The sequence below is a fragment of the Procambarus clarkii genome, chromosome 61 (assembly GCF_040958095.1).
Source record: "Procambarus clarkii isolate CNS0578487 chromosome 61, FALCON_Pclarkii_2.0, whole genome shotgun sequence".
Classification (NCBI taxonomy): Eukaryota; Metazoa; Arthropoda; class Malacostraca; order Decapoda; family Cambaridae; genus Procambarus; species Procambarus clarkii.
This window is the reverse complement of record NC_091210.1, coordinates 13,762,618-13,783,020: the sequence shown is the minus strand read 5'-3', so window position 1 is coordinate 13,783,020 and position 20,403 is coordinate 13,762,618. Positions and strand designations below refer to the sequence as shown.

At 40.3% G+C, this 20,403-nt stretch overlaps 2 protein-coding genes across 9 annotated transcripts in view; both read right to left on the bottom strand.

The window, feature by feature from the left end:
- The window catches only part of LOC123774416 (uncharacterized), a 33,197-nt gene extending 31,294 nt beyond the window's left edge, over positions 1 to 1,903 (bottom strand). For both annotated transcript variants that reach the window (XM_045768695.2, XM_045768696.2), the window contains exons 1-2: positions 1,608 to 1,903; positions 395 to 506 (exon numbers count right to left, since the gene is read on the bottom strand). In XM_045768695.2, coding sequence (XP_045624651.2) covers positions 395 to 506; positions 1,608 to 1,864 — 369 coding nt within the window. In that variant the 5' untranslated portion in view covers positions 1,865 to 1,903. The remainder of the gene's footprint in view (positions 1 to 394; positions 507 to 1,607) is intronic.
- Positions 1,904 to 11,268: 9,365 nt separating this feature from the next.
- Positions 11,269 to 20,403, bottom strand: part of Iml1 (GATOR complex protein Iml1) — a 65,476-nt gene continuing 56,341 nt past the window's right edge. For 6 of the 7 annotated variants that reach the window (XM_045768687.2, XM_045768693.2, XM_045768689.2 and 3 more), the window contains 2 exons: positions 15,855 to 15,947; positions 11,269 to 12,053 (listed from right to left, as the gene is read on the bottom strand). In XM_045768687.2, coding sequence (XP_045624643.2) covers positions 11,847 to 12,053; positions 15,855 to 15,947 — 300 coding nt within the window. In that variant the 3' untranslated portion in view covers positions 11,269 to 11,846. The remainder of the gene's footprint in view (positions 12,054 to 15,854; positions 15,948 to 20,403) is intronic. The other variant, XM_045768692.2, reaches the window with a different exon arrangement.

Genomic DNA, 20,403 nt, shown 5'->3' with positions numbered 1-20,403 from the left:
CTTAGGATAGATTAGCTTATACTTGGCTAGGATAGATTAACTTATACTTGGCTAGGATAGATTAGCTTATACTTAGGATAGATTAGCTTATACTTGGCTAGGATAGATTAACTTATACTTGGCTAGGATAGATTAGCTTATACTTGGCTAGGATAGATTAGCTTATACTTGGCTAGGATAGATTGGCTTATACTTTTCTAAGATAGATTAGCTTGTTTGACTAGGTTAGCTAAGGTTATGTTGGATAGGGTTCAGAATTTAAGGATAACCCGTATACTGTACTGTACATTTAGAGTAGATAGAGTAGGTTATCTTGAGGTTATCTTGAGTAAACCGAAATCAGTTTTGGAAGAAATTGACATGCCGACACTACACACTAAGACGACTACTATACCTGGAACTGGCCTGGACTCTTGGCTTGGGGTTCATGAACATGGGTGTCATAGACGACCAAAGTACGTGCATCGGGACTCAGACGGAGTCTCACAAGACGCGGGCACCGCTCGCTGAAGGCAGAGATAATATACTCTTAAGTTCTTGCTACACTACTCGATACAAAAAATTAATTACGACTAATATATCTCACAATTGTTGAGGCTGTGTAGAAGTGACAATAATCAATGATATGTTCATATAAAACACATTAAATTAAAAAAATAAAATGCGGAAAACAAAAAATAGTAAAGAGTATAGTCAAGATATGTGATATACTGTACAATATTAGGTAAAGGTTGATTAATAATGATTAAAAATGATTTTTATTGATTATAAATATGAACGAGTTAAATGTCTCTTAACTAATAACAGATAGCATGACAAGCCACCTCTCTCCACCTCAAAAAAAAAAAATTATTTAAAAAGTTTTTAAAAGTAAAAAAATTTGTCCAAAATACAGTACAGTAACTTAATCTATATATGTTATTCCTCATCTGCCTAAGACTGGTAAAACTTGCCATAATTTAATAATTAATAAAATTATGCCCCAAAAAATAAAAATTTCTAAAAATATTTGAAAATAAAATTATGCCAAAAAATTAACAAAAATTTTAAAAAATATTAAAAAATACATCGAGGCCCCGCCCACAGCCCCAGTGGGGCAGGCAGGTAATTATCAGGCTGAAGTGCTAAGCCATTACAACTATATAGCACTCCGAAGAGATATTAGAATAATGACTTGAGATAGAATAGAGTATAGGAATAGTGCCCAACTGGCTTGACTGATCTGGGGGTTGAACGGCCACCTGCAACAAGCCACTTTAACGACCAGTTGAAGTAATTAGAACATTGATATGGGAAGATCCCCTCAGGAGAGATGCCACTATACAAGACAAGAGGGTGGGGCGCCATGTCTTAATTATATAACCAATAACGAGACTTTTCTTGAATTCTGGGTTGTTTTACCAGTGTGGGCAGGTGTGAGGAGGTATGGGGCAGGTGTGGGGGGCCCCGACCACACCCACGGCCCCCCCAGCTCAGGGGGGCCCAAAACTCCCGGAAAAGGCACAAAACAAAGGGTTTCGGTGAGGGTCGAGTAGTGAGGGGGCGACGACCCCCACACTGCCCCGTGGGGGTCCTCACCCCCTCCCACACCCCAGCAGGTGACTTACTCATTCCCTGGCCGTCCTGGCCGCCCGTTATCCACAGAACACTGATAATCTAATTCGCCATATTTCAAACGGAAATTGAGGTCCCGCATCTGGTCGATGGTGAGGCAATAGTTCTCCAGTTTTACCGCCTTCTTGAGCACCAGTCGCAGCCCGTAGATCTCCCGGTGCCTGTCTATGGCCTTGTTCACGTCCCGGTAGCAGATAAAGCTCCTCCCCATGTGTAGGGGAGAGAAATGTGCTAGTGGAGGTGGCTGCATTGTGTCAGGAAGTCATCGGAGCGGCCCTCTGTGACTGAAGCTCTCGCCGCCTCCGTATCCCCGCCCTACTCTCTTTTCCATCTCTCTAATTAAACAATAACATTATACTATACACTGAAAATAGATTATTTCATATTTTTAAATAGTTTTAGGTATTATTTATTTAATAAGTAAGTAATATTTTTGTTAAATTGAAGATATGGAGGAAGCCGAAGCCAGCGTGTGGATGCTGGTGCGGACGGTGATGAGCCCGGCAGTCACTCTCACAGACTTGTATTATATTTTCTAATTAATTGACTAACTTGTCCTCCTGGGCCAGGGAGCCGTCCACCCCCCCCCCCACCTCATCCTCCTATATCATCATCATCTACTGACTACATCATCACTAGTGATGATATAGTCACTATAGTGATCATCACTAGTGATGATATAGTCACTATAGTGATCATCACTAGTGATGATATAGTCACTATAGTGATCATCATCACTAGTGATGACCCCTACTATATCATCACTGGTGATGAACACAGCTAGTGGAGCAAGCGTTGCCATTTTGGAGGAGGCCTATGTGAATGGTGCATGTACGATTGATTGATTGATGAAGATTAAGCCAGCCAAAAGGTGGCACGGGCATGAATAGCCCGTAAGTGGTGGTATAATGAGGAAGGAGGCGCCACATAATAACTCTAGGATAATATATATATCTATAAGACAATGTACAAGCAATTGTAGGCCAGATGCATGGGGCTTGCTTTACCCAACTTTGCAGGGGGTGTGGTCTGAGGTATGGGCCCAACCACTTGGGGTGGACAGTAGAGTGACGGTCTCGCTTCATGCAGGTCGGCGTTCAATCCCCGACCGTCCAAGTGGTTGGGGCACCATTCCTTTCCTCCCCCGTCCCATCCCAAATCCTTATCCTGACCCTTTCTCAGTGCTATATAGTCGTAATGGCTTGGCGCTGTCCCCTGATAGTTCTTTTCCCCTTCCCCCAAGAAATGCTATGATTGAGATAATAAGGATGGAATTGAATCTGAAGAGTATTGGGGGTTCACCAAACTACACACTAGAAAGTGAAGGGACGACGACGTTTCGGTCCGTCCTGGACCATTCTTAATCGACTTGAGAATGGTCCAGGACGGACCGAAACGTCGTCGTCCCTTCACTTTCTAGTGTGTGGTCTGGTCAACATAACCACGTTATTGTGACTCCTCGTCTGCATATTGGGAATACAATTTCAGAGATAAATGTAGCCTTTGCCATATTAGATTAATGAGAGGTGGGGAGCTAATGAATTAATCCTCTCAGTTCAAATGGTGGAAAGTAATGAACAATGTATATGATAAAAAAGAGAGCATATACGAGTACCTTGTTCCAAGGGGTTGTCATAGCCAGGGGGTGGTAATGGGGGACGAGCTCCCATGACCTATAAAATGCTCCTATACGGCGTGCGTCTCCAATAGCCTCTGACAACCAAGTCCAACTCCTGGCGTGCACGGGTGGCTTAGTCTTTAAGTCCGGCGGAACTGCTTTAACCGACAGGAGAAGGGGCGAGGGCGTGCCTCTGGCGCCTTAAAACTAGCTGCTCCGGGTAGATGGGACTCGATAGCCTGGGAAGGCAGCCCATCTAGGGGAAGGAAAACCCTGATTTTAAACCTCCGCTGCCTTGCGGCCATACCCCTTTTTTGGGAAAGGCTTCAGGAGTCAACCTCGAGGAAAAATCCGGAATTGGAGCCCCTAAGGCAGTTCGTTGTTGACGTCGACCTCGTTCTGGCAGCTCCTGCGACGTTGCTGGAACCATGTGTATTGGCATTTGCCTTTCTATTGGATAATTTCAGCAACGTGGAGAGGGGGGACCTGCTGCATGGGTAACAGCTTCTCCTCATATCAACCTACCCAGGTTTTGCGCCCTGTCAGGGCGCAACTCCATAGTCTTTAGACTGTAGGATGCCTACTACTACTATACGAGTACCTTATGTTCTAATGTTATAAAGTATGATGTTATTACAGAGTGTATTGCTGTGTTCAAGAGACAAGTCACACCTCCATGAGAGGATTGTGGGCATAGATTGTGAACTGAGGACAACATAGGATTGTATAATTAGCAAATTACCTACAGAAAACACTCTACATGTATATTGTGATGGATCAGTAGCTAGGGATGGGAAGGCAGGATGTGGAGTGTTGATCAGGGAGTACACTGACATCGGCACTGTAGATACTGTTATTGGACGCCGCTTAACTGACAATGTCTCTTCAACGCAGGCTGAACTCCAAGGAGTATTAGCAGGATTACAGGAAGTAGTCAAATGTGGTAAAAATGCTTGCTTCTTTATTGACAGCAGAGGAGCGTTAGAGTCTTTAAATAGCAGACGCCCAGTATACCAGAATATTGTGACAGAGTGTAGAGAGAATGTTCAGAAATTAAAAAGAACTGGGTATAAAGTAAGATTCATGTGGATCCCTTCACATGTGGGAATACTGTTGAATGAGGTAGTTGATGACATAGCGAAGAGAGCCACAGAAAAAACTTAACCCTGAAACAAATATAAAACAAGAATCAAGATGATCCAAAAAGTAAATAATTAAAAAGTAAATAATTGATGTTTACTAGTGACTTACAGATGTTTACTAGTGTCTTACAGATGTTTACTACTGTCTTACTGATGTTTACTACTGTCTTACAGATGTTTACTAGTGTCTTACAGATGTTTACTACTGTCTTACTGATGTTTACTACTGTCTTACAGATGTTTACTAGTGTCTTACAGATGTTTACTACTGTCTTACTGATGTTTACTACTGTCTTACAGATGTTTACTAGTGTCTTACAGATGTTTACTAGTGTCTTACAGATGTTTACTACTGTCTTACTGATGTTTACTACTGTCTTACAGATGTTTACTAGTGTCTTACAGATGTTTACTAGTGTCTTACAGATGTTTACTAGTGTCTTACAGATGTTTACTAGTGTCTTACAGATGTTTACTAGTCTTACAGATGTTTACTACTGTCTTACTGATGTTTACTAGTCTTACAGATGTTTACTAGTGTCTTACAGATGTTTACTAGTCTTACAGATGTTTACTAGTCTTACAGATGTTTACTAGTGTCTTACAGATGTTTACTAGTGTCTTACAGATGTTTACTAATGTCTTACAGATGTTTACTAGTCTTACAGATGTTTACTACTGTCTTACAGATGTTTACTAATGTCTTACAGATGTTTACTAGTGTCTTACAGATGTTTACTAGTCTTACAGATGTTTACTACTGTCTTACAGATGTTTACTACTGTCTTACAGATGTTTACTAGTGTCTTACAGATGTTTACTAGTGTCTTACAGATGTTTACTAGTGTCTTACAGATGTTTACTAGTCTTACAGATGTTTACTACTGTCTTACAGATGTTTACTACTGTCTTACAGATGTTTACTAGTGTCTTACAGATGTTTACTACTGTCTTACAGATGTTTACTAGTGTCTTACAGATGTTTACTAGTCTTACAGATGTTTACTACTGTCTTACAGATGTTTACTACTGTCTTACAGATGTTTACTAGTGTCTTACAGATGTTTACTACTGTCTTACAGATGTTTACTACTGTCTTACAGATGTTTACTAATGTCTTACAGATGTTTACTGGTGTAGTGAATCACCGTGGTGTTGTATTAATAGTTATCAATACATTCCAGTATCTTTTGTTGTAATACATCATTACGACGTATTGGGTCATCAAAATTGTACTCGCCTGGTTGTACTGTATAATGTATAGAACTGTATTGAACAATAATTATGAACTGTTCACAATTTATTTATTTTTTTTTCGGAGAGAAAAACTCGCGCCTAGGGGGGGGGGGACTTAATTATTATGTATAAATAATTTTATAAATAATAAATTTATGAATAAGTATTATAAATGTCACTTATAAGTAGGTACATGGATATAACTATAGATGCAGGTATAAATATTACATAAGTAAAGGTAGGTTATATAATTATTGTTAAGTATGAAAGTAAGTATTATAGTATGTAAGTATAGCAGTTCACAAATATAAATAAATAGTTACATTTATATTTTTCTCCGGTTAATGGTAGAACTTAATTGTGCCTTCATTGTTAAAGATTTATGAATAAATGAATTAACCTTTATAATTTACGATTTGCATCTTCCTAGCATTCGTACCTTCAGGGTTTTATGCTTAGTACCATTAAACCTTGTTGTTGTTATAGATTCAGCTACACAGAACAAGTTCCAAGTAGCACGGGCTATGGTGAGCCCGTAGTGGACTTACCTGGCACAGGAGCGGGGCAAGTAGCACGGGCTATGGTGAGCCCGTAGTGGACTTACCTGGCACAGGAGCGGGGCAAGTAGCACGGGCTATGGTGAGCCCGTAGTGGACTTACCTGGCACAGGAGCGGGGCAAGTAGCACGGGCTATGGTGAGCCCGTAGTGGACTTACCTGGCACAGGAGCGGGGCAAGTAGCACGGGCTATGGTGAGCCCGTAGTGGACTTACCTGGCACAGGAGCGGTGCAAGTAGCATGGGCTATGGTGAGCCCGTAGTGGACTTACCTGGCACAGGAGCGGGGCAAGTAGCACGGGCTATGGTGAGCCCGTAGTGGACTTACCTGACACAGGAGCAAGGCTGTAACTTGTGAGTAGTGACCTGATTGATTGATAAAGATTAAGTCACCCAAGAGGTGGCACGGCCATGAATAGCCCGTAAAGTCGTGACCTGCCACGAAGCACTGTTAATATGTTTTTCTCATCCCTTCCCCCCCCCCCCCCCCAAGAAATTTCACTGCTTTCATTCAAGCAGTGTCCAGATTTTGGGTTGGAAGTATTATTATATGAGTATATTGCTCCTAGTAATATATATTGTAGTTAATACTCATTTAAAAAAGTCTATGTCAGGGAGTGACTCCTTCAGTGGACCAGAGGGACTGGATGTTGTCTCCAAGGCTAAAGTAGTGTGTTTTACTTACAATTATAAGTGTGTACTTGTTGTCTGGGTTTAAATAGTTATTATGTTTATTTTGGTGCATTGTAACTTCAGTGATTGAAGTGATATCAGATAACTGGGTCATGATATTTCGTTTATATTTTGTTCACTTTCCAAGATTAAACCAGTGGGTTAGTTTGTAATAGTTATTTCATTTGGTTATCGTCCTCTGGGTATTAGTAATCTATTTGTGGTAATGGGCCGAGGAGGAGTTCTGAAACAGTCATCAGACACACGAGCTTTAACAATTGGAAGTGGTAACACCAGGCATCAAAAATTAGGCAAGAAAGATAAGGCAGACTGCATTTTCTTGGACTGTGAGAAAGCCTTAGATACAGTATCCCAAAAGAGGCTGTTACAAAAGTTGGAGAAACAAGCAGGAGTAAAAGCTAAGTGGATAAGGGAGTATCTAAGCAACAGGAAACAGCGAGTAACTGTGAGTGGGGGGGGGTGGCGGAGGGAGACATCAGAGTGACGAGATGTCACCAGCGGGGTTCCACAGGGCTCTGTACTTGGACCCATCCTGTTTCTAATATACGTAAACGATCTTCCAGAGGGTATAGACTCGTTCCTCTCAATGTTTGCTGATGATGCAAAAATTATGAGAAGAATCAAGACGGATGAAGATAGACAAAGACTGCAGGATGACCTGGACAAGCTGGAGGAATGGTCTAGAAGATTGCTACGAAAGTTTAACTCAGGAAAGTGTAAAGTAATAAAATTAGGTGAAGGGAGAAGAAGGCTGAACACAAGGTACCATCTGGGAGGTGAAAACCTGCAAGAGACAAATAGAGAGAAAGATCTGGGGGTTGATATCACACCAAACCTGTCCCCAGAGGCCCACATCAAAGGATATCATCAGCGGCATATGCTAGACTGGCCAACATAAGAACTGCCTTTAAAAACCTGTGTAAGGAATTGTTCAGGACCCTGTATACCACTTATGTCAGATCAATTCTGGAGTCTGCAGCTCCAGCATGGAGTCCATACATAGAAAAACACAAGACAAAGTTAGAGAAGATTCAGCGGTATGCCACCAGACTAGTCCCAGAACTGAGAGGTATGAGTTACGAAGAAAGGCTAAGGAAGCTTAACCTTAAAGGCTTCTGTCCCCTGGAAGACAGAAGAGTGAGTAAGGAGGGACATGATAACCACCTTCAAAATTCTCTGAGGAATTGACAGGGTGGAAAAAGACAAATATTTGGCACAGGTGGAATACAAACAAGGGGACACAGGTGGAAACTGAATATCCAAATGGGCCACAGATAAATTAGAAAGAATTTTGTCAGTGTCAGAGTAGTTAAGAAATGGAATGCATTAGGCAGTGATGTGGTAGAGGCAGGGCCCGTACAGTTTCAAATGCAGATATGATAGAACCTAATAGACTCAGGAACCTGTACACCAGGTTTTGCAAGAAAGTACCACTTATTCATCAAATTATACACAGTACTAACACAATGCATTGTACATTCTTGTATATACAGTATATTAATAAATAAATTAACAATGAAATCACATTAACGTGATGAATCAATGAAAAATTCAGTAGGCGCCATGAGGAGAATTCGAACCCACTCACTGGGTATTCCTAAGCTAGTGCCCTAGACCATTACACCATGACATGGTCAAAAGCAATGCAACTTGGGATTCTACTGAATCCTCTACGATTCCCGAGGCGTACAAATGAAGCCCAATCAGGTATTTGTGCATTTGACGAGAAGCGTCGGAAAACTAATGGGCAATTACCCAGAGTGCATGGGGGGCAATGCTTAAAACCCTGACTGGGCTTCAGTTGTAAGCCTCAGGAATCCTAAAGTATTCAGTAGAGTCCGAGGTTGCATTGCTTTTGACTATGTCGTGGTGTAGTGATCTAGGGTGCTAGCTTGGGAGTACCCAGTAAGCGGGTCCAAATCCTCCTCATGGCTTCTACTGATTTTCACAATAAATAAATTAATAAATAAAAATAAAATTATGATATTTGTCTCATACACTGAAATGTGGCAAACAACTTACTTAGATTTTTTCAGCATTCTTAATTTAAGGTTGTTGGTGAATTTACTGCAAATTCACTGTCACTTAAATACCACTACTGTCACTATTCTCTTGGTACATCACTAGCAGATACTACAGTTTACCAACTTTTACCTGTTTATGACTTGTAACTCTACTGATGGTACTTCGTTCTGTACATCATAATTAACTATGTGTAGGACTCTCAAAGCTGGGACAATTGCACAAAGCTTAGGGCAAATGATTACGTTGAAGGGTTCACAACAAATGTAACAATTATCTAAGTTTAAGGCTTGAAACAAATAGAACATTTAGACAAAATTTAAATTCAATACTCCCAAGGAATCTAAAAATACTTCTAAATTTGAGGCTTGCAACAAATAAGACAATTAGAATGCTTTCAGTATTTACATTTAATGTGCTAATTAGAATAAGATGGAAGGGTCAAAACAAATAGGAGACATTGTCGAAGCTTTAAAGCTTACAACAAATGGGATAATTAGTCAAATTTTTGAGAGCTCACAGGAAATTGGATAGACTTACACACATCCACAAGAGCCGTGACGAAGATTCGAACCCTCGTCACGGCCCTCGTGGATTTGTTCATTGGACAGACGTGTTTTGAGGGCTTACAAAAAATTGGACAGACCAATTTCATATATAACAGCACGTAATATATGGGATAGTGTTTGGACAGTGTTAATGGTGGCTAGGTGAGGCCGTAGTTGGTTATGGTATTTTTATCTTCCGCATTAAGTAGATCCAATTCCCAGCTTGTAGTGCAAAAGGTTTCAGAGAGGTTATTTATTAGAGATTCATAGTATAGTCTGAAGTGTTTTGAGGGGTTCTTTATTTATGTTGGTAATAGGGAAGGTAGGATTAGTAATCAGTTGTTTTCCGTGAAATGACTTAATTCAAGATGGCCTGATGTACTCACCTAGTTGTGCTTGCGGGGGTTGAGCTCTGGCTCTTTGGTTCTGACACGATGTGTATGTCCACATGTGGTCAAGAGTTGGTACAGTGCCAGAAACAGATCTGCATGTAATATAGATGTACATATTACATTGCAGGCCAATATAGAGTACGTGATTGCTGTTTTTGTCAGTAATGTGTAAATAAATTAAGTTCTCCCAAATATTGTGTAAACTAAAGTGAAACATCAAACATATAAATCCTTAAATATGAATATCTCTTGGAATGTCAACAAATTTACGTCACCTGGAATCCTTTATGTGCACTTGAGACAAAATCCTAGACATTTCTGTTTTATTGCATTTTCTTTAATTTTTGCATGCAAATTTATAATTTTATAGAAGCAAAGTATTTTTAAATATAATTTATTTTCATATAGAGTACAGAAATTTTTATTGAAAAAACTTACTGCAATGCTGTAGTGCTTGATTGAAGAAGGAAAGACCCAATATATGTATAAATGTATTAAAAACCTAATGTTTTTTATGTAACCTACATCCTTTCTCAAGGTACTGTATACAATGTTCTGAACATTATATACAGCACCTTGAAGAAGGGCATTGGTTACATCCAAAAATTTGATTTTTCATCTTCACCTTCATAATTTTTATTGTTGTTTGGGATCGGAAAAAAAGAAACAATAAGTAATAAATGATAAAAAATGTCAACACTATCAGAGTACTGTATCTGGAATTCTTGGAGGTCAAACAGGTCAAGTCCCAATTAGTTCACCCAAATGAGGTTATACTGTAGTGTTTAGTCCGCTAACTCATTTATATACTGTACAGTATATGGTAAACAATGGGTCTTAGTACCAAGCCCTGAGGCACTCCACTTATGACAGTTCATGACTCAAACTGTATTTGCAGGCGATGAGTCCCAATAACGTGGCTAAAGTATGTTGACCAGATCACACACTAGAAGGTGAAGGGACGACGACGTTTCGGTCCGTCCTGGACCATTCTCAAGTCGATTGACCACCTGGACCATTCTCAATCGACTTGAGAATGGTCCAGGACGGACCGAATCGTCGTCGTCCCTTCACCTTCTATTGTGTGGTCTGGTCAATAAACTGTATTTCATTGATGCTGATAGTGTTTTCTTCGTAACAGCTGTGCTTTAGTGTTTCATTCACCTGGGCTGTATTGGTCTCGAACCTTGGACCCCCACTTGTGCGGGGTCCACGGTTCAAGACACATACTGCCCAGGTGAATGGAATGTTTATTTCCACGGAAGTGTGTATGACAATTTTGTGCCTTAGTGTATTTTAAAATATACTTTTCATTACTGCGTTCTTCTACCTTTCTAATTAGTATTTCTTGAGACAGTATCAAAGGCTTTGCTATGTAATACTGTATAATCATCTTCACTATTACCCACTATTATCTTAGAAAAAAAGGAGAAATAAAAAAAAGAGGGTTCTTTTGAATTTTTGTTTCTCAATACCATATAATAGTTAATACATTTCTTTATATAAAAGTATGACATTTTCATGTCAATCCTACTCTGAATTAATAATAAGAGCGAGATTAACGTGAATTAGTAATGACAAATGCTTGCTGACTTGAACAGGTGTTCGCCATGTTGACCGGACTCAACATCTGTTGCACTAGCAGCATTAAGTACACAGGTCAAAATATTGTAATTTATATACATTACTTACACATGTATGCACACACATGAAGTATATGCACTTAATATTGTATCACAGTGATCACTTAATATGAGTAAGTAGCACTGGTATACCACAAAAATACAATCATGAAATTATTATACAATTTACAATTATTTCTCTTAAAAAACAACAGCACTATATTTAATGCCTCAAATATGAATAACATTTAGAAGTTTCAAGTAAAAAATCCAGTGGTGCAATATTTTTGTGATATGATTACTACTTATCATAGCTAAATATAATATATAAATTAGGAGCAACTACATCAATTTCCATACTAACAAGAGGAAAGGCAGAAATGAGCACAGACGTGCCAATAAACTAAGGCTCGGCAATCAGTTCATCAGCAGGCGAAACTGGCGATAAAAGAGGAAGGTGGGAGTCCCAAAAGTCTCTCAGTCGATTTTGATTATTTGCGCAGAAGAGACGGAAATCTTGGAGCATCTTCTCAGCCATGGCCTCGTCCCCAGTGGCTGAATATTTCCAACGTCTTGTTAACATGTGGTTGAAAGACCAGAGAAACCCAGGCTGGAGAAGGCATGAGTGTCATTAACCACTTCCCAAGTCAAGTGGATAACAATATTTCTTAAGACTATTTGAATACCATATACACAGTACAGTATAGAAATACTGATTTTCAAGACAAATAATTTTAACTACATTTGAACATGAAGCCATAAATAAAATTGCCTTAGGAAGAGCTAAAACAATGTAGAATAGATGATATGAATTAATGTGTTAAATTTATATATATATACAATTAAGTACAGTATAAATACTATACCATGCTTTAAACATTTTGTGTTTATAATGCTTTCTAGGAATAAAATATATTCATTATCGTTAATATGGAGCTTTAAAATGCCAAAAAATGTACAGTAGTTTCTTCTTGATATCCTAATACACTAATGTTATGTACACATGTTAGGTGTAATGTTATGTACACACATACCACACTGTGCACATGTTAGGTGTAATGTTATGTACACACATACCACACTGTGCACATGTTAGGTGTAAAGTTATGTACACACATGTACCACACTGTACACATGTTAGGCAACGTGTGTACAGTGTGGTGCAGAGATTGTAGGTTGGCATAATGACCCCAGGCTGGTGTAATGACCCCAGACTGGTGTAACGACCCCAGGCTGGTGTAACGACCCCAGGCTGGTGTAACGACCCCAGGCTGGTGTAATGACCCCAGGCTGGTGTGTTAATGGTTGGTTATAGTGTGCGTGTGAGTGGGAAGGAATGCATTACAAAACACCTGCCTAGATAACAAAGGTGGCTGTGAAGAGGATAAGCAGCATTACGTATAATGAGCAAGTGGACCCCAGGTGCATCTCTAAACAATGAAGATCCTGGGTGCCCCCAACCTTAAGCCTCACAGAGGAATCAAAGATCCATGCACTACCCAGGGCGAGGCACTTTCCCCAGGATGCCAGCACTCTCACGGATGGACTCTTGAATTAGGGAAGGCAATTTTTTCTGAGTAGAGGCAACACCAGCAAACCTCAGTCATGCAGCTCGAGATGAATAGTTGGGCAGAGTCCACACAAGTGAGGCATGAGGCTTGTAAACACACACACTCGAGAAGCAAATATACAACTATAAAACTAGAACTATACACACGGAAATGGCCCATGCAGGACAGAGTCCAAAATGTCCAGTGTATCCAATATAACCAGAAAAGCTTCCTGCCCAATTGGCATTCTGAAGAAATGTGTCGTTTAAGTGAGACCAAACTGTAGACTATTACATAGTCATTGTTATTTGTCTAAACGTGCATAATCAACTGGATTTGATTCTTGGGCAAGGTGCAACGTTTCGGAGTTATGTTTGTTTACACCTCTCCTCACCGTGCAGTAAATAGGTATCTGGGTATTCATTAACTGTTATGGGTTGCATCCTGGGGAATGCCCAGTTGTTTGCTAGAGGGACCTCAATAAGCCTCAGAGACATACACCCTCTCCACAGCAATGAGAAACCAAATTTGGCAATAAATAGCCAAAAACCAACAATACTGGTACTGTAATTTCAAATTCAGAATCCACCCTAAATTGGACCATTTTATGCAGATAATGAGTCACAATAATGTGAATATGTGATGACCAATCCACACATCAGAAAATAAAGAAGACACGACTTTTCGGTCCATGCTGGACCATTATCAAGTTGGAGAATGGTTCACTACTGTGGACCACTCATTTAACATGCCTAAACCAGCTAGAACAGGTTTTCCTCAATTTTGCAGTTTATTGACGTTTGCACTCCAGACCTCTCCATGATATTTGCATTTCCACACTCTATTCTGCCAATACCACACATGCTTCTCAAGTGTCAATGTCTACTGCTCTAACACTTAAATGTTCACATTCATACCACACCATACAGCACAGTAGTGTTGCAAGCCAACATTAGGGTCAACACTACCAGCCCATTGTGCAGTGCTCTGGCTGCATTAGTGTGGATTACACCGGCAACCAGGAGGCTTGGTCACAGACTTGGTCACAGACCTGGCCACAGACCTGGCCACAGACTTGGTCACAGACTTGGTCACAGACCTGGCCACAGACCTGGCCACAGACCTGGCCACGGGGACATTGATACCTGGAATTTTCAACGGGTAGGGCTTCCAGTGCACAAACCACCAGTCATTATTGCTCACCCTACTCTCAATTTTAATTGCATAAATTCCTCTTATCAGATCAATATAATATCAGATCAATGCCTGGGATCTTATCAGATCCCAGGCAATAACATTGTAAGTTCCCTATTTCTCTTCTAATTCTGTTTCAAACCTTTTTTTTTTAAACTCTCTATCTATACTAGTGTTTAACTATATTATTTTAGTAGCACTTATCCTATTATCTTGAGGTTGTCATGAGATGATTTCAGAGCTTAGCGTCCCCGCGGCCCGGTCCTCGACCAGGCCTCCTTTTTGTTACACACCCCCAGGAAACAGATCGTAGCAGCTGTCCGACTCCCAGGGACCTATTTAAGCTAGGTGAACTGGAGCATCAGGGTGAAAGAAACTCTGTCCATTTGTCTCCGCCTCCACCGGGGATCGAACCTGGAACCTCAGGACTACGAATCCGAACCGCTGTCCACTCAGCCGTCAGGCACCATGCAAGAATTATGCTCTAATTTTATAGAAGAATCAGCAAAAGAGATCATATTCAGAACTTCCAAAGAAGGATTTTATGGAGCACATGACACCGCAACATTTTGAAAACGTCGTTATCTTAGGCACTCTACCTTCAGTCCAGCACAAAGTTTCTAAGTTTATAATAAATGGATATGAAGCACAGTGGTCTGGGAACAACACTTGAGTATTAACATAATTGAGGGTCATAACTTGCATTAACTGGTGCCGGTACATAATAACGCTATACCTCAATGTTAACAGTGGCTCACTGTGGTCACTAACACCACCTTCATTTTGTCATGTTAGTAACCTCTGAAAATTAAAAGTTATTACTTGTATATTTTGGAGTCGCAATGTATATATTCTTAAATTATTCTAACTTAAGACATCATAAACAACACCTCACATGCAGAAAATGTATTGATTAGTAATGCCATAAGCATCATGCTACCTCTCACAGGCCCAAGTAAATTATCCCTAGCAAGTCGACTGCCACACGCAGGAACTTTTGGGAAGCTGAACAACGTTGGCCATGCTACAGCAAATTACCACAAACACCACAAACCAAAAACAAACTTACCTGCTGTGAATTAAAGCACTCTTTACTAGGCCTCAGAGGGGATTAAAAAGCCTTTGAGGGAAATCGGATTTCACTCAAAGGTGACAGATATGGGGGAGGGGGAGGGTTCATGTATAATAACCGAATTTTTCTATGGCTTGATTAATGACATGACATGACTACTGTGTACTGTGGATAACATTTACTTTGCACTCTTAACAAATTATTGCTTTGACTGACTTTAGCAGCAACTTAATGCCTAATAACATATTACAGTACTACCATAGTGTGAGATGCCCTGCTTTATATAGCATGGACTTTAATGAACCATGCAAATATGAAAATGGTATCACCTACCGTGATAATAGTATGGGCAAACGTTACAGAAATGAAGCAATATACCCATGAGGTTTTATGTACAAATACTCAGAATTCTTTTCAGTTAGACAATCCATAGGGAAGTATCCAAACATACTCTGCCATGAATGCAGATTTATAGCATTGCAAAAGATATACTGTACATCCTCTTTTATAAACTATAAGTACACATTCCAGCTCAACATTGGCATTGATTTGTCATTGAGGTCTTAAGTACTCTGAGCCTCATACTTCAACAAACCTGTTTTTCGCTGATCTCGTGGGAATACAAGTCTGCAATCAAGCGATGGAAATACTCCACATGAGGGCTGGATACGCCATAGAGGAAGTCAGCCTATAAGAAGCAAGGAGCCAACACTGATATCTGACACAAGTATTAAATATACAAAACACAGTAACAAACTCGCCAAAATGCATTATGTATAGAGTAGGGTAATTAGTTGAAATGTTTAGAAACTGCACAGATTTTTGCATTAGTCAGTTAGTTACAAAAAACAATTTATCATCCAACTGCATTAGGTATATCTAGATTAGGGGAAATTAGTTGAAATATTTAATACTACACAAATTTTGCATTAGTTACATGAAGACAATTTATCATCCAATGGTACTGTTGTAGCTAGCAGAGGAACCACACATACTAATAACTTTGAGGTCTGATAAAGACTTTACAAGTGAATATTGATCTTCAATTATGTTGACTCTCAATTTGGTGTCCCTCTACATTGAGACATTGATGAAATCTAAAGTTTTCTCAGTTGCATGATGAATGACAAAAATTGAAGTGTTGAGTGAAATGAAATGTCTTTCTGATCAGCGTCTTGGTAACGTCTTCCAGGACTCCTCAGTAATTGTCCTGGCTTTAGTGACCTTCATGTCTTAGGAGATAAGCAACTTTTCAAATTGTCTTATCCTATTTCCATGTGAAGGAAGCTAAATGAAGAGCATTTGCTCTATCCACCCTGAGGCAAAATACCCACTGAGGTTAACTTTTGAATCATTCCAAATGAGCCTTGATCATTCAAAAGTTGCCAATGGTCACTCTGAACTATTTAAGAAAAACAAAAAAGTAACTACACTGACTGCCACTAGATGACAGTGCCACCGTGCAAACAGGTTGAGTGAGCCACCAAATCTCACACAACTTCTGTCTAGCCAAACACTTGCTCAGATAAAGAGGGACAAAATAATGGTAGGATATGGGTAGAATAATAAAACAGGGTAGGATATGGGGAGCTATAGAGGTACTCTTAAAAAAAAGCACACGAGATAGCTTGCAAAAAGGCGCCAAAGAAGTATCGACACCAAACACAAAGGAAGGACATGACATCTATGGTCCACTCTGTCAAATTGGGACAAACAAAAGAGAACATAGGACTCTCAGCATGAGCACCATGCAGAGGGCTAAGCCTCAAGAATCCAGAAGATTAATTACACACAGGAGTGTTGGCAGGATGAACCGTGCTGACTGCCAAAGTTTGGCGAGTGCCGAGAGCATCTGAATAGCAGATAAACCGAGTGAGCAGGCAGAAGTGCACGTACCTGCGCTATAGGCCCACAGGAGCCCCTTTCCTCTCCAGGAGTCCAAGGAACATAGCTGCCAGGCTAGTCAGAAACTGAAGATGGGGGACACCAATCACAGCTAAAATGTCTACCTTAAAGATAGACCAATGGTGAAATTTTCTTGTGTGTATTTTGAGGAGCATGTTTTCTTCTTTTCAGAAATTCTGAAATGATACTGGACCTCCACTAAGTTCAGAGCTGGATTATGTGCAGTATGGCTTGGTAGTGTCTCTGGAGGCTCATGTCTCTCTTCAAAGACTGACTTGTGGTCAAATTTCATTTCCTATGCATGGTGGTTATCTTGAGGTTATCTTGAGATGATTTCGGGGCTTTTAGTGTCCCCGCGGCCCGGTCCTCGACCAGGCCTCCACCCCCAGGAAGCAGCCCGTGACAGCTGACTAACACCCAGGTACCTATTTTACTGCTAGGTAACAGGGGCATAGGGTGAAAGAAACTCTGCCCATTGTTTCTCGCCGGCGCCTGGGATCGAACCTAGGACCACAGGATCACAAGTCCCGCGTGCTGTCCGCTCGGCCGACCGGCTCCGACCGGCTCACTAATGGTGGAGCGTGTTTTTTGTCTGACCTTCAGCTGTGTTGGACCTTCACTTTCAGAATTGACCAATTCTTTGTTTAGCCTAGTGTCTGTCTGATTGCAGTAGTGCTGTTTCTAAAATTTTCATTTGAGGTTCAGCTCTTTATACAATTTCTATTTTTGGAAGGTCCCCTCAGTAGCTATCTAGCTACTGAACCAACCTGGTTCTACGCACTTGGCTAGCTGACATTCTTATGAACCACACCAGGCTCCCTTGATTCAAGAGCGCCTACCGCATGACTAGAACCAGAAGACCGAACCATACATTAGAAGATAGAGAAACAATGACATTTCATTCCTTCCTGGACCCTTATCAAATCATATGACTTGATAATAATTCATATGACCTGATAATGTTCCAGGACAGACCGAAATGTCCTTTCTTCATCTTCTGACGTGTGGTTTGGTCATCATATCTTCAGCCACATTATTGTGACTCGTCGTCTGCACCAGGACCAGAATATGGCCCTCCCCCTCCTTCAACAGGCAGGAGAGTCTGGGGATTTAGGATCACTAGAGCAGCAAGGGGAAAACCCACCAGAAGGGTAAGAGTACACCAAAACAATCACCTACATGGTAACCATTGGCAATGGTGTCTCTTAACTATATAAACAATCATTACCCGAGATAAGCCACTGGTCCAGGCGGCAGCACCAGCCGCCTGCAGTCTTGGGATGTCACCACACTCATTCTTGCATGTATAGCTTTGTCTTATTCCAAAATAATGCTTCCTGTCTACTCTCAACAGACCCGGTCTCGTTGAATCAGCTGACGTACATAACATGTCCAACATGAACCTTTGTCCTGACTTTGTTGCTGTTGACTCTTGCTTTTCCTAGTACATAGTTAAAAATTGTAATCTTCTAAGCAAGCTTGACTTGACTGCTATTTAACCCCAATGTTATCTCCTAATATCTCTCCGTGAGTCTAATTTGGTTCGTTTTATTTCTCCTCTGTATTTATTTAGTTTTAGCATTTACTCTCCTTTCCCTTCTCTGTTTACTTTGTTAAATGTCCCGCTTACCTTCATCTACTTAAACATCACAGTCTCTCTTGCCTTATATTGGTTTTTTCTTCTTTCCTCAGTTTCAACTTGGAAAAAAGAGTTGAGGACAGACAGAAACGTAGTCACCTGCATTTTCCTATGAGGAGGTTGGGCTATTTATATAAATTCTTGAGCAGCAACAAGACTGATTTACGTCCTGCTCTTACTGAATAGTTTTAGTGGTTCTTCCACAGTAGTTGGCATTACCCCTGGCTCAGAGTCAGCTTGTGCCATTATCAGGTTTGCTGGTTGACTCAATGTTCCTGACTGTGATGGGTACCAACATGTGATTTTTTAAGTTTTGTTGCTGATCTGGATTCTGGCCAAGCCTCCATTTTGGGTAGCAGTTTTTTTTAGATTTTGTGCCTTTTGGTGATGTACCCTGCAAAAGTACAACGTCCCCAGAGGGAACAGGTCCTGGCTGCTGCGTAGGTAGGCAGGCTGCACAACACCTTGATGCCCCAACTAGCACAGTACCAATCTCTACCTAGGGCCAAACAAGGGCCATGAAACCCCAGCTGGCCCCAAGGGCGGGGTAAGTGCCGAGCAGCACTTTTGGCACCCCCAACCACAGGAAAAACCCCAATCACAGTGGGATTTTCCATAAGCCATTGCTCCCTGTGCTTCTCTGAGGGGGGGCCAGGTTCTGGCTCGTGGTCCCACGTAGGCTGAACTCCATTGACTAAAGCCCTGGTCTAATGTATCGCATATTGGCCCAGTAGCTCCAGGGAGCCGAAGAGGCTCCCCACAGAAAAACGTATTTTGTCTAGAAAGATACGATTTGGATTTCTGAAGAGCACTGCAATATAGTGTATGTTTTATAGAATAAAATTATACTGTCTTACATCTCTATTAGTGCAATACTGTATAATTTATATTAGTTCCCTGCATTATTTGTATTTAGTAATCAATCAAACACCTCATCAGTAAACTTATATATATTAAGATATATATCAAAATCAAAATCAGTGACAAAACAAAATAGTGTAAACATAAAAAGCTTTACTCCTTAAGACACACGGTAATCATGCAATCATCTACAAGACAAACTTATCATAAACTGGTGAAATTAGTGGTTGGTTAATTTATGCCACACACACCTCAAGCAGCAGGGAAGCAGCATGCACCAAATACATGCAATGTTTACCTATACCATTCATGTTAATGTTTATAAACACAATGTTTAAAAAATACATGATAAATCTCAATCTAAGACTCTAACATAATAAATCTTAACATTGTATTGTAAATCTAAACAAGAAGATAAAAATCACAGAAACAAAATCACTGAAAAAACAAACTAAAACTGTGTTGCTTTGTACTTTAAAGAACAAAATATTATGAGAACAGTATCTATAGTGTAGTGTACTTGAATTTATTCAAATGTTTTGTGTGTACAGGTATTTCCTCAATATGTTGCCTGGACACACATACACATACACAGGATTCCTAGATACATATATGACAGGATACTATGCTGGATAAAGAGGGAAATAATGATGGTCTGAGGTCAATGCTGTGACCTTGCATTATGTACAGGGTCTCAGAGAATAGAAGCGTGCAACTGTGACAGAAAATTGTAATTTTT